Source organism: Eubalaena glacialis, chromosome 13, assembly GCF_028564815.1.
Source record: "Eubalaena glacialis isolate mEubGla1 chromosome 13, mEubGla1.1.hap2.+ XY, whole genome shotgun sequence".
Lineage (NCBI taxonomy): Eukaryota > Metazoa > Chordata > Mammalia > Artiodactyla > Balaenidae > Eubalaena > Eubalaena glacialis.
Genome location: NC_083728.1, coordinates 82,036,615 through 82,062,845, shown reverse-complemented (window position 1 = coordinate 82,062,845; position 26,231 = coordinate 82,036,615). Strand labels below are relative to the sequence as shown.

Below are 26,231 nucleotides of genomic sequence, written 5' to 3'. Positions count from 1 at the left end.
ACTGCATGGCCGCTAAATTGAGGAGTCAGAATCTGAACCGAGGTCAGCGTCAGATTTAATAAGCACGTGCTATGTGCGGGTTCTGTGCTAGGTCCTGCCCTTAAGGGAGAGCCGTCTCGGGGAGAGTGGAAACGTGGCTGATGGGCTGCATTCACTGTTGCTTACGTCATCGAAACCTCTTTAGTTTCAGCTTGCCTCTACTTACCCTCTGCCAAGCCATCAGTCAGGAAGATACTTGCTAGGAACATGAACTTTGGAGGACAGAACTGGGTTCCAGTACTACCTCTGCCCTTGGAAGCCTTCACTTCTCATCTTGAAAATGGAGGGGTCGTCATACTTCCCTTCTAGGGCTGTTGTTGGGACATCCTTTTTTAATGACTGATAGCTGTTGGTTGGCATGTTTAGGGGAAAATGCTTTGAGATAGTTCCTAGTGAGAATCCCTCCCCAGAAAGAGCTGTGCTGCAGAGATAGGGTGTGAAATGTACTTCAGGATCCAGGCTTTTCCGAAATCGGCAGCTCAGAGCTGCTCTGCTGTTGTGCTTCCTCCTCTTTTTCCCTTTTTTTAAATTTTTTTGCCAGAGGTGGACATTGTCCCTTTGACAGGGAATTGAATCGTGTAGGCACCACTTAGCATGGAAAGTAGGAGCTACATTCAGTGCCTCACAACCTTAGGGGCTTGAAGGAAGAATGGTTTGCAGCAGCTTCATTGCCTGGGGAAAAAAAACTCGGAGTTATAAGCACTTTAAGAAAGATGCTTTTACTTTGCATGTTGGAGAAAATAGAACAATTACCTACTGAAGGCGCAGTGGATGAAAAAACACCTCTGTTCTTACCACCCTGATCATCTAATCTGTTCAGATTTATTCTGCCTTCCTGAAGGTGATTCAAGCCAGGCTGTCCTTGCAGAGTGGCTGCACCAGTCCTCCCCCTGGCTGGGGCACATGGTGATCGCCTGAGGCTCCCGGAAGACAGACGTTTCCTACTGCTGAGAGGAGCTTCCTCTGAGGGCTGGAGCTCCACAGGAAGTATCTGATATGTGGGATGCGTTGAAGAAGGGAGGAAGGGAGTCCATAAATCATCAAATCGTCGTTGAGCATCTTTTAGGATCCTTAAAACTGCACTAAGCCCTGTGATGATTCCTAGGACACCAGACTACTCTCTGAGGAACTCACCATCTGCCAGGGAGCAAGACATATATGTGAAATCAGTGGAGAATTATATTCTGTCTAAACTAGAGCCAGTTAGATTTCCAGCACCTGACACACATACTCTTTTTTTTAAAAATAAATTTATTCATTTATTCATTCATTTATTTTTGGCTGCATTGGGTCTTCGCTGCTGCGCACAGGCTTTCTCTAGTTGCGGCGAGTGGGGCTACCCTTCGTTTTGGTGCGTGGGGCTTCTCATTGCGGTGGCTTCTCTTGCTGTGGAGCACAGGCTCTAGGCGCGTGGGCTTCAGTAGTTGTGGCAGGCGGGCTCAGTAGTTGTGGCTCGCAAGGTCTAAAGCTCAGTCTCAGTAGTTGTGGCGCATGGGCTTAGTTGCTCTACGGCATGTGGGATCTTCCCGGACCAGGACTCAAATCCCTGTACCCTGCATTGGCAAGCAGATTCTTAACCACTACGCCACCAGGGAAGTCCCAACACACATACTCTTAAAAAAATTTTTTTTTAATTAAAACCTCACTCTTTGTTGAATAATGAATGAACGAATGATCTCTAACACCTCTTGAGTTCTTCCTGTGTGTCAGGCACTGTTCTAATCCCTTTTATGTGTACTACCTATATATTTATTATATGTATTATTACTATATGTTTATTAATGCAGTGAATGCTCTCAACAACCTCATGAGGTTGATGCTATCAATAGCCCCATTTGATAGCTAATGAAACTGAGGCACAGAAAGGCAGGTTGTTTGTCCGACGTCCTACAGACAAATCACAGGTGGTAGAGGCAGGATTTGAACCCAGGCCAACTGGCTCCACAGTCACAGATGAAGGAGAGTAAGATGGTCTTTTCAAGAGCTTGTTGGCATTTTGGTTCAGACGAAGAGCAACCAGGCTTTGTTATTTGCTCATCTGGCTCTGGCTTCCCTAAGACTTTAAGCACCCTCCCCCTTTCTAGAACTCAGACCAGTGCTGGCCAACCCTGTGTGGTCCCACCCCACCGCTCCCCTGGCCCCGCCAGGCCTCTCGTTTTGTCGTTTCTCTTACCGAGCACATTTCTAAATGAGGAAGGTTGCTCTGCTTTAAGGACATACAAATGGCTTGCCCTCACCTGTCAAGCATGATCCTTGTATTTTACCAGGCCCATTATGAACGCAATCTTTCTGTCGAAAATTTGCATACCTCCTTTCTTGAAAAGTAATGACAGCAATTTCTTTCCCTCCGCTCACTTTCTGAGTGTCTCATTTAACGGCACCTGTGAAACCGACAGGCGCAGAGATGAGAAGTGAAAGAGAGCAGTTGATTAAATCATCATCAAGTCGGGCCTCAGAAAGTCAATTCTGCTTGCCGTCTGCAATGATATCCTTTTATCTTAAAGTAATGAGCTATGGCACTTTTGCATCGGGTAATGCGATAAGTTCTATTAGCATGTTCCATTTGCCTCACAAGCAAGGGCAAGTCATTTTAGCTAGCTCATATCACTGCAATCAAAGCAATTGGCTTCCCCGGCAGAGAAGAAAGGGAAAAGGCTCAGGATGATTTCTATGGATCACAACACAGCGGAAAAAATAGACTCTTGTATTATTTTAACCCATAACATACTTTTCCTTTTTCCTCATCAGCAAATTTGGGTTTTATTAGCTCACACAGGACTCTGAAGAGAACCAAGCTTTAGTTGAAGCAAAACTAGGGGGCTCAGGCCCCACCCAAAGGAACAAGCAGCTATGATCTAGAAAGGGAAAATTGCAGCATTACAGGGGGTCACAAGTAGAATCCTGCCAAAGCAGATAACAGAGAAGGTCTCCCTGGTAATAACACTGTGGTCTCATAATAAACTCTTCCTTCACACCATCTTCAAAGTCATTTGTAATAGGTCCCCAGGCAGGTACGGATTAATGCTATTGATGACTTAGAATCAGTAAATCAATGACAGAGAGGCAAAGGATCTGTTGCTTAAGCTTAAAAGAGATGGTTTACAAATCACTGGGCCCTAGACTGTCTGCTTTACCTTTGGATAAGAAACTCATTTTTCTCATTTTGGCAATCACTGAAGCTTGTGAGATCTGGGTTTTAAGTACATTTCATCTTCGGGGTTTATGTATGTTTATACCTGGCAAAATGTGACTTCCTTTCTTCTAAGGAAAAAAAAAAGTGCTGAACACTTCAGAAGTTTGCGAAATATCCATTTCTTCCCCTAGTTCCAAAAACCCCGCAGTATTTTAATGAGCTAAGTGGAAATTTACAGCATATAAATTGTTTTTTTCTATACCTGGATTTCCAGGTGACAAAAAAGAAAAAAATATTGAAAATTAATTTGTGAGCTGGAGCACTTCAGGTTGGACGACTTGATTTCTGGCAGTGTATTTGCACTTCTAATCAGTGGTCAGAATGAACCCGGCGCACAGTAGTCACTTTAAAATTATTTACTGAAAGAAAATGTGTGATCATTTGAGAGACCCCGGAGGGAAAATAAGTTTTCTCTTAGCCCCCTCAGATCACATTGGTTGTTTGAACTCTGGCCAGTTCAAGCTGAGAACTTGAAAAGATGCCAGATTCTGAGAAGTCCCCATATAGGAATGATAAGGTTACCAGCACAGAATTCCAGAAGCTTCTGAAAGTTTGTTCTCCATTTTACCTCCCGAACAGCTGAAGATTGACCTTAATAATATATAGACCTTATATTATTTTCAAATGTGCTTATTTTGTAACTGTCAGAAGTTTTATTAGTATCTTTTAAACTATTGTTGGGCACACACATCTTTTGATTAGGCTTTCTTTTCTTTTTTTTTTTTTTTTTAAAGATTTTTTTGATGTGGACCATTTTTAAAGTCTTTATTGAATTTGTTACAATACTGCTTCTGTTTTATGTTTTGTATTTTTGGCCATGAGGCATGTGGGATCTTAGCTCCCCGACCAGGGATCGAACCCGCACCCCCTGCATTGGAAGGCGAAGTCTTAACCACTGGACCGCTAGGAAAGTCCCCTACTTTCATTTTTTTTTTGAGCTATTTTATTTGATCAGACGTAGTTATTGTGGAAGTACAGGGGAAGAGGAACCAATGACATCATTTTACAGTGAGAAACCCCAAACCATTTTCAGAGTTAAAATATTCTTTTTATTTCTAGGGCCCCAGTAGCTTTAAATTTCACTTACAGTCCAAAGCCAGTATGAGAACAACGTAAACAACGTGAGGGACTTCTCTGGTGGCGCAGTGGTTAAGAATCCGCCTGCCAATGCAGGGGACACGGGTTCAAGTCCTGGTCTGGGAAGATCCCACATGCCGCGGAGCAACTAAGCCTGTGCGCCACAACTACTGAGCCTGCGCTCTAGAGCCCGCGAGTCACAACTACTGAAGCCCGCTCGCCTAGAGCCCGTGCTCCACGACGAGAGAAGCCGACACACCGCAACGAAGAGTAGCCCCCGCTCACTGCAACTAGAGAAAGCCCTTGTGCAGCAATGAAGACCCAATGCAGCCAAAAATAAATTAATTAATTAAAAAAAAACAATGTGAAAGGAGGGCTATGTGGAGTGATAAAAGACAGACAGCATCAGAGTTGCCATATGTGGTACAAAATACTGCCCGGTTTTTGCATGTACAAGGAACTGGGCAGATGGGAAGATGGTGGTGTACATGTTTTTAGTCACCATGCTGCTACCTCACTTCTTTAAATAAGAAAGTAAGTGTCGTGTTTTCTGCAGGTGGCTTCTTCTGAAATTGCTTTTAGGTGAGGGATGTCTTTACCATCTTAGGTAAACCGCCTGCCCCAAAGGGGGAATCAATTCGTTTTGTCACTGGCAAAGTGAAATTGTACTTGATGTTAGGTGCTATAGTTTACAAGTTGGGGTTCTCCCTCATTTTCCTCTCATTTCCTTTAGGCAGAAAGAAGAATAAAATAACTTTGTTCAGCCATGGTGTTCAGCCCTGACATCTTTGGTGGCAATGATAAATGGATCTGAGATACGAAATAACTGTTCCAGCAAGGGCCATTGAGCAGAATAGAGAGCAGTGCCCTCCTCAATGTCATGTGTGTGATGTATTCAATGATTGCCACTTTCTGCTTAAGAATGCATTCCATCACCAGGTCCCTGGAATTCCATCTCGTTCCCTCATTCTGAGTGAGGCAGAGCGGTGTCGCAGACCTTGGCTTATTTCTATATGTATCAGAGTCTTAAAACACAGATGTTGAGATTCCCAAATGGAAATGAGAAATGTTTGCTTTTGAAGAAGTACAATAAAATCATAATTATGTCTTGTCTGGGCCTTTTAATGGAAGATACTTTCTTCTGGGCCCCAACTCCATTGGTTCTGCAAATAATTTTAAGTCTGCCCAGTGTGTTCAAACATACACCCCATTGTATTAAGCAGTTAGTCAGTGTTTCCTGTGCCTTCTTTCATTGGAATTACTTGTCTTTTAAATCATAGTTTGCTTATGCTGCATGAAATCAGGAATTCTAAAGATGAGTGAGAGGGATCTATCAATATGATTGAGCCGGCTGTATCTCAAGGCCTGGAGAAAGGTGAACAAGGCACTGCCCTTTACCTACACAGAGCGCACGCTGTAGCAGGGAAGACTGTTGTGGCCAACAGTGAAAATACAGTTTTGTAAGGGATGGAGACAGAAGCAGTTAATTCGAAGAAGAGTACTGGAATTCTAAGAATTCTTTTTTTTTTTTTGGCTGCATTGGGTCTTCGTTGCTACGTGCGGGCTTTCTCTAGTTGGGGCGAGCAGGGGCTACTCTTCGTTGCAATGCGTGGGCCTCTCATTGCAGTGGCCTCTCTCGTTGAGGAGCACGGGCTCTAGGCACGCGGGCTTCAGTAGTTGTGGCTCACGGGCTTCAGTAGCTGTGGCTCACGCGCTCTAGAGCATAGGCTCAGTAGTGGTGGCACACGGGCTTAGTTGCTCCTCGGCATGTGGGATCTTCCTGCACCAGGGTTCGAACCCGTGTCCCCTGCATTGACAGGTGGATTCCCAACCACCGTGCCACCAGGGAAGCCCTCTAAGAATTCTTAAATTCCAGGAAGAGTATTGGAAGTTCAGAGGAAACTCTGTTTTTAAAGGTAAATTACAAGTTTTTAGGTAGAAACTTGGAAGAATAGAATTCCAGGCAGAGGACATTGTTAAGTGCAAAGATGGAAGGGCCAGAGGGTGTGACCGAGTGTGCTGGGGTATGACTGGAGCAAGGGATGTGTTAGGGTAATACCACTCAAAGAGTGGATGCAGACCAAGGCCAGTCTGTGAGCTGTTTGTAACTAATCCGCTGTGAGGTTAGTATAGCACTTGAGAGTAAGCATTTGGGAACTTTTATAGCAATTCAGTAGAATAATTTTATATCTCTTAAATCTAACAGTAACATATTTTTACGTGTCTTTGCTTTCCTTTTTCATTTTTCTAGCAATTTATTTTTTATTATATCTTACAAAGTATTGGTCTAAAACGTATTGGAAATTAGAACAAAAACAAATGGTCCTTCTCCAAAGAAAGCCCGAGTAGCCCTGGGTTGGAGGAACAGTGGGGAGTGGGAGAGTTGGAAACAGCGTGAAGAGTTTTCATTGCCCTCTCGGCCATGGGAAGTGTCATGATCAAATTGGAATTTAGGAAATCCACTCCGGTCAGTAAGCACTTGGATTAGAAATGAAAGAGACTGTAGGCCCTGGAAAGCAGTCATTAGCCTCTTGTAATGATAAAATAAAAGCCTGAACTAAAGCAGCGGCCATGGCCGTGAAGATGGAGAGGATTTAGAAAGTAGAATCAGTAATGTGGGGTGAGAGAGAAAGATAGATCTGCTCAAGAACGGAATCAAGGAGGCTGACAAGACTCTTCACTCGGGCAGTTGAGTGATTGCATGGTGATGTCATTACCAGGAACAGCATGGGAGGGGGCAGGTGTGGGGTGAGTAGAAGATGGTGCATCTGGATTTAGATGGATACTTGAGCCTGAGGTGTTTATAGGGCTTCAGGAAGGAGGTATAGCAAACAAAAACATATGTTAGTAATGGTTAACATTAATTGTCTACACTTACTCTGTACTATGCCGAAGTTGTTTACATGTATTAACTCATTTTATTCTCATCTCCTTAGGAGGGAAATGCCGTTATTACCCACACTTTACAGATAAGTAAACTGAGACTCAGAGAGTTTAAATAACTTTCTCAAAGTCACATAGCTGGCAAATGGTAGGCATAGAGATTTTTTTTAGTCTCAACATATACATGGTAGCTGGAACCAAGGGAATCTTTAAGGACTCCCCTGGAAATCATAGAGAAACGATAGACCTGCAAATGCAACTCTAGGGAAACAATGACATTAAAGAATATGCAGAAAAGGAAGGGCTGTGAACAGATACTAGGAAAGAGCAATATTGGTGAATGTGTACAAGGGAAAAATTCCAGCATGTTCAATGGAAACATTCCAAATTTCCAGCACTAGGGAATTTTTTTACTAGATTATTTACAATCCATTACAGTGGATTACAGTGCAGCCTTTTAAAAAATGTGATGTTACTGGCAAATATTACTCATTAAACTAAAATATTTGACATATTAGGTAAAAACAAAGCAGGTTACCAAATAGTAGGACTTTATTTTCATTTCTTAAAATTTGTGAGTGAAGGATGTAGAGAATGGAGGAAAGACAGGAATGAATTATACAAATGTGTTAACAGTGTTTATTTGTAGATGGTAGGCTGATGGGTGATTTTTTAAAAATGTATTTAATACGTGTGTATTAATTTTCAAAAGGAGAAAATATTGGGGAGGGGGTTGGTTGGTTATTTGCTCAGTTTAAGAGGTGGGACTTGTCTGGGAAAGGAAGAAGGTGCCTCCAAAGTTTGGTTCTAATTTGGGAAACTAGAGGGAAGAGGAGGTGAAGAGGAAGTTGAGTGTGATGGGTTGGGATGACCGGAGGTACTCAGGTTAGGAGCTGGTCTCTTTCTAATTCTGCATTCGAGGCATGTGGCTTGGATTTCATGCCTCCTCTTTCCCTCTCTTGTCTTTGGTGGGTTGGGGGTCATGTCTTTGTCTGAAGGCTGAGTGACCGAGAATTCTTCCCTGTCCGGCTTTTAAAATGGAGGAAAATATTTTCAGCTGTTCACAAAGGGCTTTGAAATCTAGTCCTGGAGAGTACTCTGTCATCTCAAGCTGGTCGTTAGTGTGCAACCTGTTTGCTAATAAACCAATACAGGACCCCGATGTCAAAATGCTTAAAATGGTCAAATCAGCTGGGACCCCGTTTCTGCATTTGACATGCCTTTTCCATTTCCCGGCCTCATGCAGAACATAAACCTGACTCAGGAGGGGGCTCTATGTGAACTCTCATAAATTGGAGTGGGTATCTAGGGAGTGGGGAGCAGACACTTCTTCTTTTAACCTTTCAAGACCAAGAATCATTTGGCCAGAAATCCACAACGTATTGAACTTAGGGTGTGAAAGCCGTACAGTGTATTAAATGTGAATTTGAGACCATGAATTTTACCCACACCGACTCTGTAAAACAGCCTCCCTTTTTCATAAAGCAGGCCCATAAACCTCTGCCAGCGAAGCAGAAAGACTCCTTAGGACTGTGGCTCGCTTTCCGTCTGGGGTTGTCAACAAACCCCCTTTATGAGTGGAATAGACCTCTTGTATGTGTCGAGCTTCTGGCTTTTGCAGAGCGTGTTAGGAGCCAGGCTAGGCAAACGTTCGGCGCTGTTTGCTGAGTGCCTTTATTGCCTTTGCATAATTTATGAGCTGGAGGGGTTGACCATCATTCGTCTCTGCCAGGGGCTGGCACTCGAGGCTCCAGAGAGCGGAGCTGTAAATTGGATGGTGCGCTCCTGCTGAGCTCACGGCAAAGTCCTCGGGTCAGTATGGGAATTTAATACCAGAAATGGAACTGTTTTCTCAGCGCACCATGTGGGCCCCAGTGCAGCACAGACTGTTTTGGCAGACTCTGTGACTGGCCTTGTCGAGGGGCTGTCACTCACCCGGCATGTTGTGTGGGGAGCCTGAGCATTTTTAATCGGCTTGGCATCCGTGCTGCTTCCATAATGGATACCAGTAGGTCTCAGTTCTTCACCATATGCTTAACTCTGGAGACAAGGTGCTTCTGGGTATATCAGTAATTACTTGATGCAGAATTAAGTGGACCTTGAAATTAGAACTGGACTGTTGGAAAGCAAGAAGCTTGACACTTTGATAGAAATAACCATTCCCAGGGACATACTGCTGTTAGGGTGGGGGGAGGGGCATGGACAGTGGTGATTCTTTGCCCCTGCTGTCCTCCCCACTCCTTCTATCCCCTGCACACCAGTCCTTGGGGGTGTGGGCAAATCCTCTGCCTCGGCCTTCAGCTGCCATTGAGTACCTCACAAGAACATCTGGGGAAATGAGCCTGCCTGGCAAGATCCTCTTTTCTCTTGCACACCCCTCCTGAATCATGCTTTGTCACTCTTGAAAATGTGCCGGAACTTAGGAACCTCAAGTTAATTAAAGGCAATGGAGAAACTACACAATCAGGAGAACTGCTGCTCCTCATCCGTCTGCTGTTGGAGGCCTTCAAGGTCTTCATCTCACCCATTTTCTTTCTCCGCTGGCTTGACTTATTGTAACAGAGCAATCACTCATCAGGCAGAAGAAAGTAAGTTAAGACAATCTGCGGTTGGGAACCTGGTTGAAAACAATGCAGTGGTTAAAGCACTGTCACCAAACCTCTGATAAACCCGTGGTATTGAGGAGCCAGTGGGAAGAGCAGAAAATGTTACAGCCCTCCAGGCCATGAGGTTGCTGTGTGAGTTCCTGAATGCTTATTGGTACAGACAGCTTAGGCTGGAAAGAAGTAGTCCCCAAACTGAATCTTAATATAGCAAGATGTCCATTTGGATGGGGGTTTTGTTACTTTCCACTGAAAACACCCTAATGGTGGTTTAAACAATAAGGTAACTTACTGTTATCTGAACGAAAAAGTCCGGAGGCAGGCTGCTCTGAGGTTGGTTCACATGTCTCAGTTGTGCCAGGATTTTTCTTCCCTTGTTTTTATACTTCAGCTTTTGGCCTCATTTTTGCAAGCTGGCTGCCACAGATCTGGACATCACATCCTCATGCAGTGATGTTCAGAGGAAAGAGGCAGTGCTTCCTGCTTTTCTCCTTTTTTTTGAGGAGAAAGGGGTTTTCCAGAACCTTCAGCAGACATTTCCTCAAGTCCCAAAAATGGGTCTTACAGCCACCCTTAGCTGCAAGGAAAGTTGGGAAAGAGAGAATATCTGGCTTTTTCAATCTCGAAATGTCAGGAGAAGGTACAGACTAGGGAGAAGGGGGTTGTGAATGGCTGTGGGTGTGTAGCCAGCAGTGGCTGCCATATAAGCAAATTTATTTCCTGTTTCTGTTCATAGCTACATCAACTCCCTTGTCCAGGTGGCCACACTAAAAAACCTTGGCATCGTCGTAAACTCGTCCCTCTTACTTGCTTCCCACATCCATGTATTATCAAGCCCTGTTGGTTCTCCGCTCAGAATTGCTCTGCCATCTGTTCTGCCCTTTCTCAAGCCATGCACCATGCTGGTCTAGACACTGTAAGGGTTGCCAACCCGGCCTCCCCGTGCCCTGGGCCCTTCCCCACGGCACACCATCTCTCCTCCACCCCAAGGAAGATTCATCCTCATGGAGTAGATATATCTCTGATCATGTCACACTGGGTACCTCGACTGTGAAACTGAAAGCTGCTCAGGGACCAGTCCTGTGTCCTGACTGAATGTCTGAGCAGCTTGCGGCGCTAATCAAGGGCTGCTGCGTGAACGAATGGATGTATTTACATGCTGAGTATTTACTCTGACAGAACACACCTGCTTTTTAAAAATCAAATACTGGAAACAGTCGGTGTGAAAAGTGGTTTGGGGGCTATCTGCCTGGGGCCTTGAATGCCACTTGAAGGAGTTTAAACTTCACCCTCAAGAGGAAGTGTCCTGTGATGGTGAAGGGGACAAGCTGTAGACTCACATTTGCTTTGAGTTCAGGTTTAGTTTTATGATTGCTGCATACTCTCGTAACTTCCGCAAGTTATGTAATCTCTCTGTGCTTTAGTTGTCTCACTTGTGAAGTGGGGATGGTAAGACTCACTTTATAGGATCTGTGGAAGACTACATAAAATAATTGAGGTAAAATGCTTAGCATGGTATATAGCACATAGTAAGCACTCAAAAATATTAGTTATTTTTACAGAACTTGCTTCTCTGTTAAAATCATTTAGGTCTCAGTCTATTAAACTCTATTAACTAATATTAAGTCTGTTAATTCCATGAGAGCAGAATCTTTGATTCCATTTTCATTATAGCCTGTCATAAGGCTTAAGCTTCCAACACATATTATTGGAAAAATTAGTCATCTTAATGACAATCTCACCCAACATCATTATTTTCTTTGAAAAATAAGGAAATAAGCTTAGCTGGGTGGACATACTTGGCCCAAAGATACAAAACTGGGAAGAGTAGAGAGAGGACCTAAAAAAGAAAAAAAAATCAAATATTAGATAACAAAACACTCTTGGTTTTTAATAAAATTTGTGTTCTTTTTTTTCCCTTTACTTCTAATGAGGAACCCAAAGCTTTGAGTTAACTATCATTCTCTGGTCTTCTGAAACCGAGGTCAACAGTTGGAATTTGGAATCTGTTAGATACGGTGTGAGTCTCCTGCCCTAAAACTTTTTTTTTTCTTTTTTGCCCATATCATTGATTTGTTACCCTGACCTCTTGTTCTTGGCATGTTTTTAATAGAGAATATTCCCTCTTTTCTCTGGGCGATCACAAGCGGTGAGGCTCGCTGAACGTGTTCTGTTCCTTTCAAAGCCCAGATGAGAGAATGCAACGCCCAAAGGTTTACCTCTTTTCCTCTAGAAAAGCACCAGGAGAGAGAGAGAGAGCTCCATTCACATTAGCTGAAGGTAGAACATCTCCATTAAGAAATTGATTTTGCTCTGAATCCCATTGAATAATCTTGAGTTACCTTAATCTCTGGCCCGGTTGGCTCCTCTGTGGGCGTCCCCTCCGCCGTGCAGCAGGGGTGCTCGCTGGTGTGACCAACTGACCACAGAACGAGCCACGGAGCACCGGCATCAGATGAATTCAACAGAACAGCTTCCCGGCATTTTGCTTCCGTTTCTGTTTACAGCGCTTGAGCTGAAGAAACTTTCCAGCTCAGACAACGTTTCCTATTTCCTTTACTTGTCTTGCTTTTTTTTTTCTGTAGCAATAGCAAAAACGTACTCAATTTTTGCACTAATGCTTCTTCTCTTGTCTTCCTTTTCAGTGTGACAGCGATAGTGACCAGGAAGAGAAGGTAAGCCCCCCTTCATCCCCCTACTGTGGGCATAGTACACAAGCACCATGAACACCGAGTCTCCCTCACACAGCCTCAGGGCAGGGGTTGCCAGCTGCATGTTGACAGCACCTCTCTTCTGCAGAGACAGGCTTTATTCACACAGTGACATTGCCTATGATAAGAAATAACATTGAATTTGTGAGCCCCACTTTTTAAAAATAAGCCCTTTAATGTTGCGTATATGTGACACTAGGTTTTCACTTTATAGAAACTTTTAAAAGAGGAAATTGTTTATTTTAATAGCCACCTGATTTTTCTTGTTTTATCCTTGATTGGAACATTAAACCTGCTACTATGTATGCATTTATAGTGTCGTTCCTGCATTTCTTTTACTGACCCCTATGCTTCTTCCTGCTTTTCTGTACATACTGGTCTTCTTGATAGAAATGTTAATTGTTTACTTCTAGGAGTGTCTTCATGGGGGGAGAGGTGGGCCGGGGCTGTCAGGTGGGAACCACTCTCTTCTCGTCCAGGTGGATGGTCAGGGGGAGGGCACTTCTTCCAGCAGGTACATGCTCTGTTTCAAGGCTGATGGCCACCAGCCTCTTTGTATCCAGTTCAACACGGATCAAGAAAAGGAGCTCGATTTGGGGGCTTCCGGAAGATAGCATCACAACCTGGTAAAGTGAACGTTCTGCTGCCTGAGGCAAAGGGATTGTTTGTCTGTTTGGTCTTTCTTTCTAGCTTTTGTCCCAACCCCCCAACCAAATTTCTTTCCAATTTTACTCCCACTCTATGTATTTTGAAAAGAGTTACCTGAATACCGTGGATTCTATATTGCTTGGCACCAAGAGGAAGGTACCAGTCCTCCCGTCCCCAGTTTCTGGATCTGTCCTGCACAGCTGGCTTTCCTGAGCCCCGTTCTCTGACTCTCACCTCCTACGTGCTGGTGGATTTTACTCAGAATCCTGTGGTTAGTATTTGGTAGGATCTTTCCATCAAGCCTAGAATTTGCCCTCCTTCTCTGCTGCCAGCCTCCAAGAGAGATCTAAAGGCTCTTGTTCTGTGCTGTCGTTAATTTGAATTCAGCATATGTAGCCCGTTATAAAATGCGAGACATCATCATTTGAGCAGGTCAAGCATATTCAGATGAAGACAAATGGTGCTTATTTGATTTCCTTAAAATCAGGAAATGAAAAAAGTGCTCTCTGGAGAAATCATGTTCTGCCTGACTTGGACGATAGACCAATGCATGTCCCCCAGATAAGAGCAGGCTCTCGCCTTGAGGTTTTTATCTCTGAAGGACGGCTAGGACTGTCAGCTTGCTGACATGTGCATTATCCATGTCATTTTAAACAAAGTGACCTACGGAAGGGTGCGCTGCGCTGTGACATGGTAATGGGCTGTTGGATGACAGTGAAAGTACACACTGGAAAGGGGGCTGTGGATTATTCTTTTGTTTAACTGACAAGTAGGAGCTTCCTTTCGCCAGCCCCCAGGAGTCCTAGCTCCTTGGAAGTCGGTCCCCCAGTGCCTCAGGCAGCCAGTGTGTCGTGGGTGCCAGAGGCACGTAGGGGCTCAGCATTCAAGCGAGCTTGCTGGCCCCCTGAGCCGTCCAGGCCACATCCCACAGGGCAGTAGTCATCTCGTTCCATCAGGTGTCGCAGGCATCCAGGGAGGGACTGGTACTTCTGGCCACTGCTGGAGATCTTTTACAGGTGATCGTTGATCTCACTTTCCAAGTGGGTGGCACTTCTCCAAGGGGACGAGGCTTCCTCGAGGTTTCACAGCCAAGCAGACCTTCTTTCCTTAAAAGGCAGTGTGACTTCAGGAAGTGTCACGGTCTCCAGCAGTGGCAGAAGGTGGCAAGGACGTTCAGTTTTGCGTTCCACCTAGGTGTCTTGATCAGCAGTGTCAACCTTGACTGTGCTTCCAAATGCCCCGGGAGCTGTACAAGTCCAGTTGCCTGGGACTCTCTTCAGGCGTCTAGCACCCCTTGTCTAGATGATCACTAACTCTGGTAATGTCGAGAACTATCAACGCCGCCTGTGGTTTTCAGAGGTGTCTGGGGGCCCAGGTGTTTCCTGCATCCTGAGAGCACCGCAGCTAGTTGTTTGCTGGGATCTGAGTCCCCGAGTCTTTGCCGCCCAGGTTTTCGCCTCTGAGTGCGGGAAGCAGCGAAGTGTCAGCCCAGAGGAATGGGCAGTGGGAAGGTAGCCAGCACCCACGGCTCCGAGTTTGGGGTGATTTCAGGACAATGAAGGACAATAAGATGTCCATAGGCAAGTCCGCGGGAGGGGTGATGACGGGGCACAGAGGGCTGTTGGGCATGGTCCTCTGACATGCGTGCATTTCCTGCCTCGGCCACCCCAGTCGCTTTTCCTGTGGACTGTGGTGGCCCTGCAGATCCTCTTCTTCTTACTCGGGAGCTGCTTCGCAACGGTACTCACATCATCTGTCCCTGCCCTGCCACCCGGCTCTCCTCCAGAGGGCTCCCGGCAGGAACAATCAAGACTCTGTAATTGCAGTCGTGCCTGCTTGGCCCTGTTACAGTTAAGACTGTCAGGCTTCCCCTTTTGGACTGAGATTGTCTGGTGTTTATCATCGACTTTAACGCTACCCTCCCAGACTTCTCCTCCGAGCCGGAGCCTGGGCCCCTGTCAGCCTCCCCTGTGCCAGAGCCTCTTGCCTAGGCCCCCCTCGGAGCCCCAGACTAACCTGGGCTGCTTTCATGTGCTGCTTGGAGGATTCACATTCAAATCTGAATTGCTAGTGGTGGAAAAGATGCCACTCCATGTCCTGGGATGCCTTCAGCAGCCCCGCCAGGGATGCTGTCGGAGGCAAAAGTGAGACTTGCAGGGGCCCGCTGGGATTTCTCTCAGGAAGACCTGTCATTCTCTTACTCCTTAGGGATCTGCAGAACTGGCGGTCTAAAGTTCGAGTACTGTATTTCACACAGCTGACTGAATTAGGATAAGCTCTGCTTTCCTCTGGTACGAAGCTGTAACTTATAAAATGATACCCTTACTAATTAACGTGGAAGGGACTGCGAAAGGGGCTAGAAAAGCAGAGCTTTCCATAAATGCAGGAGACATTCTCATACATGGAAGAGGCTTGATGAGACACTGGGCAAAGCGTCCCTTACCCTCCCCTCCCAGCCGTGTGAATACATCTCACGTTAATGTCAGCGGACCTGGAGGACTTTTGTGAAGAGTAGAAATTGGGTGGAAGATTAGAGAAGGCTGGAAACACTGCGTCTTAGATGTGGGATTGTTCGTCTTTGCAGTTAGTGCAAAGAAAAGAGGCAGCACTTGACACCTTAATCACCCAAATTAAGCAATTATTCCAGTCCCCCACTGGAAATGAATTGATATCATGAGAACAAAGAGGCAACACGCCTATTTCCACATATTTGGCCTATATTTTCTCTTGTTTCCTCTCTTTCTCTACCACTGGCAGCAGCCCATTGTGCTAAGAAACACCCCGTTTGGTTATGAAATCAATGTGGAGATGAAAAATAATTCTCTTTCCATTTACCCGCTCCCTGTGTATTTTGTGGGCCACGTGACAGAGCTGGTTGGAAGGCGTAGTGGCCAGTGGTCAAGCACTTGGGCCTCCGAGTCTGATGGCCTGGGCTTGTTTCTGTCTGTCCCTTACTGTTCTGGAGCCATGGACAAGCCTTGGTTCTCTCATCTGCCAAATGGGGGTAAAAACAGCTCCACCTAGAGTTTTGTAATAATGAAATTGGCTCAGTGCCTGGTCCGTAGTAAGTGCTCTATAAATATTAACTTTCACTAGTTTTCCTTGGAGCGGAGTGAGGGAGAATCGCTTGGGGAAGGAGGAAAGCTATCCTTCTCTTCCGAAAGCTCAGGATCTGCCAGAAAACCTGCCAGAGGATAAGAGGTGTGATTTTTTTTCCACTGGAACCCAAGGCTCAGCCTTCATCCCCTAGGGCACTTCTTCCTGACACAAGCGGAACGGAAGTGTTGTGAAATTTGGAAGGGTCCCCAAACAATGATTTTTAAATTCCTTACCCCGAACACCAGGCTCTCCTTTGGGCACAACCTGGAGTCAAGAGCAAGCATGCCGCCCTGGAGGGACCAGATGGTGATGAAGTGGGTTGTGCAGCCCTCGTCCCACAAGCCAAACACTGTCAGTTCCCAGATACCCAGCACAGGAGAGAGGGTCTGATGCAGTCTATCTGGGGTGGGGGCCACAGCATCTGTATTTTTTTAAAAGCTTCCTGATAATTTTTATACAACTGGTTTTGAGCACTTTTACAGATGTCAGAGAGAAGCATTTACTTTCCTCTGTTTAATGCTTCTAACATTTTGACAGCTCAAGAGAAAGTCCTGAAAGCTATAGAGGTGTTGTGTGTGTCCGCGCACCCCACGTGCTTATGTTTGTAGATGTGTGGTGTATACTGCATGCAGTACACACACACACACACAACCTCTTCATAGATAGGAGCCGTTCTCCTGTTCCTCGTGAAGATTTTAACACGACTCCTGATTGCAGTTTCCTGTCTCTGGGCTTTTCATGATTGGAATGACCACCTGGAGAAGGCTGCTTGGTCCCCGTGACTTGCTCACCAGTACCCAGGACAGCCTGCTGGGACACTGGCTAACTGCAGATGCAGAACCGCAGAGTTCCCACGTCAGCTCCCTCTCCCTTAACATGCAAACACTTTCTGGTGCATTCTAATTTTTTAATTCAAGCTAACTTTGTTGTGTTTGATCATTTTGTATTCACTTGTGTGCGAAGGGGGCAGTTTCTAAGAAAAGCAGCAAGAAAACCAACAGAGGCTTGTGTTCCTAATTCAACACAAACCACATGCCTAACTTGGCTCCTGAAGGACTGAGAAACTGCTGAGTTGTCAAACTAAAGACAGGGCTTGCGGCTTGTGCTTATAGTGGAAGAGTCCCATCCCTCGATTGGCCACGTTTCACACTTGGTAAAAATTATGCACCCTCAGCAACATTCCACAAGCTCGGAAGGCCTTCATTGTTGCTTGTAGAACCCGCGTCCTTGGTTTTGAAACAGGACATGTTCTGATCAGGAGACAGCTTAGAGATGCTGTCCTACACTGCAGATAGAGAAAGGAATTTTCTCCTCCCTTCCAGTTTCATAGCAGCAAAGCATACAACCATTGCCCAGGAGAAGAGTAGGGACCCAAGTTCTGGTCTTTATATCCCTAATGTTCAGTAATGTTCATTGTTTTGCAAAATTTGCATTTCCTTTTTTGGATACTCATCTCCCAATGGAGGGGATAAGTGAAACAACTTCAGAAAACTGGTACTCACACCTGAGTGCACCTCATATCAATCCCAGGATTTATCTTCTGGGCTCCCAACAAATTTCTTTTATAGTTTTACTTTCTCATAAGACACTTCTAAGCCATTTATAAATTTCCCACCTTATTTGGGAAATTTCTGCAATTCTTGGCTGAGTTTCAAGGGCTGTTTTGGATGTCTGAATCCCACGATGCCCATCCACTCGATCTCCAAGATCAGGTCTGGGTCAAAATGACACTTTATTGTTCTTCCAACATCACCATGTTTCCAGTTGGCTTAATTCCATCCTATCCATCAAAAATTCCCATTGATACCATCCTTGGATTTAATTTCTACTGCATATTATTTTAAACCCTCTCATTAAGTTCTTCTCTTTGTCATATCAGCATTTTCATGCCAAACCAAAAATTGCTTCACTCACATTAAATGTGTATGTAGAATATCTGTCCATTACAACCATGCCATACACCTGAAAAAGACAGAGGTTTCATATATGTATATACATATATTTATTTATATAAATATATAAATATGCAGATTCTTTATTAAATATAAATCAATAAAATGAATACTTGAGTTATTGGAAATTGGTCAGACATCTTCGGCTGAACTCTTGTTTCTTAGAATGAATAGTGAGAGGAAGAGGTTCTGGACGTTCCCTTGTTCTCATGGGTGGGTAACGGAGAAGGACACTCAGAAGACCTGGTTTATCACTTCTCACTAACCAAGTGTGTGGCCTTGGACAAATTACCTAATGTTGCTGAGCCTTAGTTTTGTCATCTATAAAATGGGGCTGGAGTCAATGATGTAGCTTTGAATATCCTCGTTTTCTATGTAGCTATTTACCTAGGCCCCAACAACACAGCAGACCCAGAGGGAAATGTACATGAGTATATTTTCTCTTTGCCAAGGTAGAAGGAAGATTATATAAAAAATTTCTCCATTCTTTCACCTCTCTCAAATTCTTAACAGTGAATAAACATAGTGTGGACGGGTCCAGGCACATCTGTGTTGACTCTTTCAAGTAACTAAAGGAAACTTACTATGGGCCTAATGTCTAAACAAAGGTCATTATCTGTTTGTTGATTCTTTCATTTAGTCATTCACATCAACTCACTTATTTTTTTTTTTCAAGTACCTACTGATGAACCAACATGGACTTGACAGAGTTGCTTGACTCTGTTGGGTCTGTCACCATGCACTTGCCAATAGGCAGCACAGCAGTTAGTTTAATCTTATTCCTCAATTACCCAAATTATTTAGGAGAGCATGGGAACTAGTGAAGAACTAGTTGACATAGTATGTTTCAAGAACTCACTTGATTGGTGAGTTAATAATGAGTATTATTTGACCTATAAAAGGAATTCTTCTGGAAACGTCCAGTATTGAATACATGATTCTACATTCCCGGAGAAAAGATCAGCTGCTTTCCCTTAGAATGAGCCATTGGCTTGGATTTTATGGCTTAGCTGAAGGGAATGTTGCAAAGCCAAGGAGGAATTAGGTGGAGGTGGTGGCTTTCAGCCTCATGAAATGGACCATGAATCCTGAGCCACCTGAGAGGGAGGTCCTAAGCAGAGGCATTAGTACTGGTGATGCCTTTAACTGGCGGCTTGTCAGTAAGTATGGCCTGGGCTGCTCTTTGGTTGTCAGAAGAGTCTATCTTACTCTACATTTGGGTTGGAGAATGTTTGTCCTCAACAAAGATGTCTGAATTTCTTTTTGGTCATGCACATGTGTATTTGTGTGTGGGTGTGAGTGTCTTAGTTAATCCCCCCTTGGCAACTTCCAGATGGTGATATATAATTATGGGTAATTACTCCTTGTAACTTTGCCATACCTAGGTATGATAAAGATAATAAAATCTCTGTATTAGAATGCATTAGTAATTAGCCAAACTTTATACTTTCGTAAGTCCCAAAATTCAATACATGAATATTATTTCTTCTTCTTCTTTTTTTTTTTTTTTTTTCCAAAGTTACAACTGGGAAGATCAAATTGGCCTACTTCTAGAGCTTTTCCCTATTGGTTCTCATGAGGATCATGTTGAGAAGTACTGGCTGTATACCTACTAACCAGAGTAGCTTTCTCCATTGCTGTTCCACTCCCAGGTGTGGTTCATAGTCTGCCAATTATATGCATGTTTACTGAGACAGTGAAATGGAGCATTTGAAGTAAGGACTGACCAGGAACCCCTGGCATGGGTGGTTGTGGTACCCAGGGCACTCAGTTTGGGCTTCATCTTTCCTCGTTGGGACCCTTAATGATTTTTCAACTCCCTAATTTCTTGGTAAAAAAATGTAGATGCTACTCATTTATTAGGGGCAGGCAACAAATGCGATTAGGATCAATAATAATAACTAAATAATAAGATGAAACACTACTTTACATTGTAGAGAACATTGTGTTATTCAAAACACTTTTACATGTGCTATTTTATATGACCTGCTTGTTTATTGTGGGAATCTATGTGTATCCCTAGATACTTCACTGTTCATCATCTGCAATGTGCCAAAGTCAATGATAGGTCCTTTCAAGGACTTTATCTTCTTAAGCACATGTCATTTTACAAATAAAGGAAATGAAACTTAAGAGCTGATAGGTAATGGAGCTGAGATGTACACTGTCTTAAGATTCCAGGCTCTGGGCTCTTTTTCCCTATATACGAGGATGAGTTGGGATATGCCCAGAGGTCCCATTTGAGAATCTTCGCTACCTTCCTCTCTGTGCCGCACCCTTCTTGTGCTACAGGAAACCTGGATTGTATCTACCTATGCACCCACAAACCCACCAGCTTCTAAAAATCCAAACGTGACACTTGCTCGATAAACATTGGATAAATACAAGTTGGGTCCACTGACAACTCAGATGTACAAGCTCTTCTGAAATGTGAGTTGTTTTTTTTTTTAACCTGGGAAGCAGTTGTCCAAGGTAGGGAGGCAAGAGCTACAAGGTATATGTTTTTACTCATACAGCTGAGTGGCAGTGTCAGCCTGTGGGCCACCATGAGTAATGACAGGGAGGCTGTGCCAGCCCTCAGACCAAGCCTGGGCCACGTTTGGTCAAGACACTCAGTCTTCTTTTAGTGTCTATCTACGTGTAAACACTTAATACCTTCTTAAATCATTGGCTCCTAGCAAGTACCCCACACCTCGCATATGTCTGACACTTCAGTGGGTGCCCTGTAAATATTAGTTCTATACCTGGCGGTTGCTTTGTTGATTATCTGAGTCACAGAAAGGAAAAGGGTCTTGTCCCAGTCACCCAGGCAGGTGGGGAATTACTGGACCTTCTGGTCCAGAGCCTCTTGCATCTCGTATGATCTCTCCAGACTGTTTTCTTCCTGTGACCAGCACAGAGGAGAAGGGTCATGGTATTACCGCAGCTCCTGAACTGCACCCACAAAGCAGTTTCACTCTGTATTGTTTGCTGCCTCAAGAACCCTCCTGCGCACCCCTAGACACTGACTCCCATCCCTGCAGAGGGTCTCTGGATCCATCAAGATCACAGGGCCTTTCCTTGTCTGATGGCAAATGCTGTTTGGGGTGTTCCTGCAGCCCAAATGGTGGTAAATACCCGAAGCAGCCATGTCTGTGTTAAAGATTATGTATTTGCCACTAAGGGGAGAATATAGTGTTTATCGGCTAGAGTGCGTGCCGGCTGAGCTGATTACAGCACAGCACTCTGTCAGCCAGTGATTTGTCCTGTCCTTTATCATCTGTGTCACTCAGCAGTGTGCTGGCAAAGGGAACGGATCACCCCCTTCCCTTTTTTTGTACCCATTTCGTGTAGAAAATTTGTATTTACTTTGGGAGTGTAATTTGTTCCTCATGGATAATGTGACCCTGAGCGGAGCTGGATCATGGGTTAGTTGAAGTGATATTTTCCGCTAATGGTAGTCGTACATCATTGCTGTCAGCTCGGGTTAGGAGGCAAGCACATTACAGCTCCATTTTACCTCTGCAGGCATCTGGGATTATTTGCCATAACCGAGTATGACATGACCACGCTACAGAGTGCATTAAAATTTTACTGCCTTCTCAGGCAAGTTCCCTGGCTCCAGTGTGTGCTTCAGGCGGGCAGTCTGACGGGGAGCCCGAGGGCCCTGGCTTCCTGCACAGACGTGCTGCGGGGAGGCTGTCTGAGCAGGGGCTGCTCTCCTCATGCCCTGAGAGGGGAGCCAGGGAAAGAATTGCGGGGAGCCAGGCTGCAGGTGTGTGTCTCTGGACATCCCCAGCTGGCAGGTGACTGGCTGCCTTGTGCGTACAGGCAGGGGCTGAGCACAGTACCCACTGCAGCCTGCTCCCTCTCCTTGATGCCTAACCCCCAGGCGCAGGTTGGCAGCAGCTCCTTCTCCGAGGAGAGCCCAGGGTAATATGCGCCAGGCCCTGCCAAGCCTTGGGCTGATCGTTACTGTCCTTGTCTGCCTGTGATCAGACGAGAGGAAGGAAGCATGGGTCCTCGTACAACGGAATCCACGTCCATCCACGCAGCCTGATATTCTCATAAACCCAGTTAGAAATGTTGACCGGGATGTTGTACACATTATTTCATACAGTCTTCACACCAACCCACCAAAACATAGGCACGATCACCCCTTTTTACTTAGAAGGAAAGGGAGGATCAAAGAGGTAAATTACCTAATATCCTAATGGTGGCAGAGGTGGGATTCTTACCTTTCATCCAGATCTCAATGACTTCAAATTTTAGAAGGTTTCTAGTGTTGCATGCTATATAGAGATAATAATAACTATTATTTAAATAGTGTATATGTGTGCTTTACGTCTATTGACTTGTGTAATCCACACTACAGCCCTAATAGGTAGGTGCTGATGTTATCCCCAGTTTACAGATGAGGAAACTGAGTCACAAGGAGCTTATGTAACGAGCCCAAAGTCTTGCATCAGTTGGTGGCAGAGCCAGGTTTTAAAGCCAGGTTGTCTGGCTTCCAAGGCAACACTCCTCACCACCAAGCTCTCCCTCATGCCACATTCCAATAAGCCTGAGGACTGACAGGAAAAGACCAGGGAGAACAGTAATATGTTGGAATAAAAGGAAATGTTCAAACAGCATTTTATCCCTTTCAGTTGTAATTCCAACATCCAACAAAATATTGCTCAAAAAAGATGCTCTGTGATGAGCTTTAATTAAGTAATAAGTCCCATTTGCAGTTAGTACATTACTTGCATGCAAATGGTGCTTCTAAGGTGCTTGAAAGGCATAGATTTTGTTAGGTTAAGGGTAAGCAAAATGCCTGGCAAAATGCCTCATTCTTTCATATTGCTTAGCATCCTTTTTCTTATTCTTATTGGAAAGGCTTAATAAACTTACGTTGAATCGTGTCCTTAAAAGGACAGTTTAGGCTTGTCTCCCAGTAATGAGTGGGATGCAGATCAGGGCCCACTCTGTCAGCCAGAGTAAAATCATCACAAATTCCATATCGGTGGGTCCTGAGTGCCGGACACTAGAACGTTCACACGAGCCTGCAAGTGTGGACATTATCTTTTGTTCCACTGTAGAATGACCTCTCTCCATGTCTCCAGCCCCATCATCCCTCTCTCTTCGGAGCTTGAGATGTTCCCCCTCCCAGACAGAATGGACAAGCTGCTCTTCCCCTTGGCTGTATATGTGGTGGGGTCATAAATTCATGAACTTATTCAATAAACCACACATAAAATGAGTTATACCTTGTACCCTCAGGGCAATTTTTTAAATGCTGCAGCAGAAGAGCCATAGATACGCATGGCTTTTCTCATTGAGAAATTTGAAATTAAGTTATCGCCCTAAGAATTGTGCTCCCTGACCCCACTCCCCTTCCTGGGCTCCCAAGCACACACAGTGATCTTCCCTGTTAGATGGCAGTAGGTCCAGGGGACTGACCTGATTTTCTCCTCTGGCCTAGATCCAATCACTCAAGTAGTAAAGGAGAAGAACAAAAATATTGATCCAGTCATTGAAAAGTGATTATCCCTCTCAGATGGTCTGTTTAGAACGCAGCAATAATTCTGAATAATGTATTCCCCAGAGACAGCACGGCAGCATATGTGGACTACTTACTTTGTTTATGTAGAGTTACACCTGTACCCTCATCGCTTCCCGAGCCTCTAATGGTGTGCAGTTAGGCCCTCTTTAAGAAGAGTAAACATTGAAAAAAAAAATGCAGGTTACTCAACAAATCAATTACAGAGCATTTATTCATTGTATAAAGGATTCATCAACCTTCTGTAGCTAAATAAAATACGGGATTTCCACATTTTAGAGACTTTCCACAGAACTCCTACAAGAGCCTTCACGAAGCCGTTGGCTCATTTTAAAGCTCTTAAGATTGAACGACTTTGGCTGTGTTTATGTTAACAGTGTTTTGTTTTGTATTTAAGATTCTTTTTTGTTTCGAATAACAGACATTAAATTCAAACTAAAAAATAGGGAAATGTATAGACTTTTAGGAATACAAGTAAGTGCTGAAATAACCAAGCCATCAGAAGGGCAGAGCTATGCAGCTGGGCTTCCGTAGCATAGGACAGGGGATTAAGTGCCCTCCCTGTCTTGGCTCTTCTTTCTGCGTAACCATTTTATTCTTGACTGTTCGCGAGACTTGGTTTCTCCTACTGGTAGAAATCATGAACCATCCTCCTGAGCATGACACCTTTCGGCTTCAGCCGGTGGAAGAGAGACTGTCTCCTCTCCTACTGCAGTTACTAAAATCCAAGGATAGGATTCTGATCGGGTCGGGCTGGGTTGCATTCTGGGGACGGGGTCTCTGGGAAAGACTGTGGATTGGCCTATAGCTGAAAGTCAGGTGCTTGTGCCTGGATCAAGCAGCTGTGGGTAGAAAGACAGGGGCCATGTTGTCCAAAAGTGCTGCCCTGGAGGTAACTCTGTATGGAGTGGGAAGAGGGCCCAGAAAGGCGGGAGAGAACAATGTGTCTGTAAAGCACACCCTGACCTTCCCGCCAGGTGGGTCAGGCACTCACAGGCACTTCTTGCCAGCCGCCAAAGCTGCCTTGATCATCATCCGAAGTTAGCACTTAATACTGATCACAGGCTCTGAAATATGAATACATGTTTTCAATTATATACAATAGTTGCCTAGATTTTCATAGAATTGTCTTAAGTGCCATGCACGGATTGGGTCGATCTTGCTTAAATTAAGCTATTAAAAGTTATAGAAGAGCACAGGATTTTGTAGAGTAGGGATTCATGTGTACATGTATTCAGAATAGCCCAGAATTCATTAATACTTTTGATATAGTAGATGATGAGTTATCGCCCAAGTGTAAGACAGCCCGTGAGAGATGCAGCGGTCTTTGACGTCACTGAGACGCCAGTTAGTAAACTACTTATCCAGGCTACAAAATGTAACTTACTTGTCCAAAGGAATTATGGTCATCCCAGAGTACTTAATTTGTGTCCAGTGTGGGACATCTTAAACTATAACAGGCGACCTTGCTGAAATGATTTTCCAAAGATTGGAAGTTAATAAGCTCAGTCATAGCACCTTTCACTCATAGTTCATTCAACAAATTTAGCCCTCACTATGTGCCGAGCCAAGCACTGTCCTGGGAACTAGGAATGGAGAGATGACAAAGATATAACAAGCCTTCAGAGATAGAAGGTCTAATTGAAGAGAAAGCTGTGAGGTACCTTGATGAATTATTAACCTGCCCCCCCAGCCCAGTGTATGCTGAGGAATAGCATGACGTCTGAACCATGCTGTCTAGGAGAGGAGGCATTTGACTTAGATCTTGCTGAAACACATGGATGTGGATGATTGCTAGGTGGCAAGGATGGTGCAGACACTAGGCAAATGGGGATATTATTTGCAAAAAGCGAAGAGGTGTGAAAGTCTTGGCATATGGAGAGAAGCTTATAATGGAGCAAGGTTCATGGGAGTGGGGGGACTATATGTGACTATAAACATAGGTTGATATAAAAAGCTCCGTATAAACAGACCTTGTATGGCAAGATAAGAGTTTAGACTTGATCCAGATGGGAGCCCACTGGGTACTTTATGTAGGTAAATGACACATCAGATTTGACTTTTTGGGTTTTTTTTGGTTTTTTTAATAAATTTATTTATTTAATTTATTTTTGGCTGCGTTGGGTCTTCGTTGCTGCGTGCAGGCTTTCTCTAGTTGCGGCGAGCGGGGGCTACTCTTTGTTGTGGTGCACGGGCTTCTCATTGTGGTGGCTTCTCTTGTTGCAGAGCACGGGCTCTAGGTGCGCGGGCTCAGTAGTTGTGGCGCATGGGCTTAGTTGCTCCGCGGCATGTGGGATCTTCCCGGACCGGGGCTCGAACCCGTGTCCCCTGCATTGGCAGGTGGATTCTTAACCACTGTGCCACCAGGGAAGTCCCAGATTTGACTTTCTGGAAGAGAATTCTGGTAGTGGTGGGAAGATGAGGTGGAAGGGAGGGAAACTTTGGCCAGATGACCAAAGAGAATGTTGTCATCATAGGCTGGGTGAGAGGTGACAGGGATATCTC

The 26,231-nt window shown here is 44.6% G+C and overlaps 1 protein-coding gene across 3 annotated transcripts in view; it reads left to right on the top strand.

Annotated features, from left to right (window-relative positions):
• The window catches only part of AUTS2 (activator of transcription and developmental regulator AUTS2), a 1,116,331-nt gene that overhangs the window by 785,677 nt on the left and 304,423 nt on the right, over positions 1-26,231 (top strand). For all 3 annotated transcript variants that reach the window (XM_061208932.1, XM_061208931.1, XM_061208930.1), the window contains one exon: positions 12,441-12,470. In XM_061208932.1, coding sequence (XP_061064915.1) covers positions 12,441-12,470 — 30 coding nt within the window. The remainder of the gene's footprint in view (positions 1-12,440; positions 12,471-26,231) is intronic.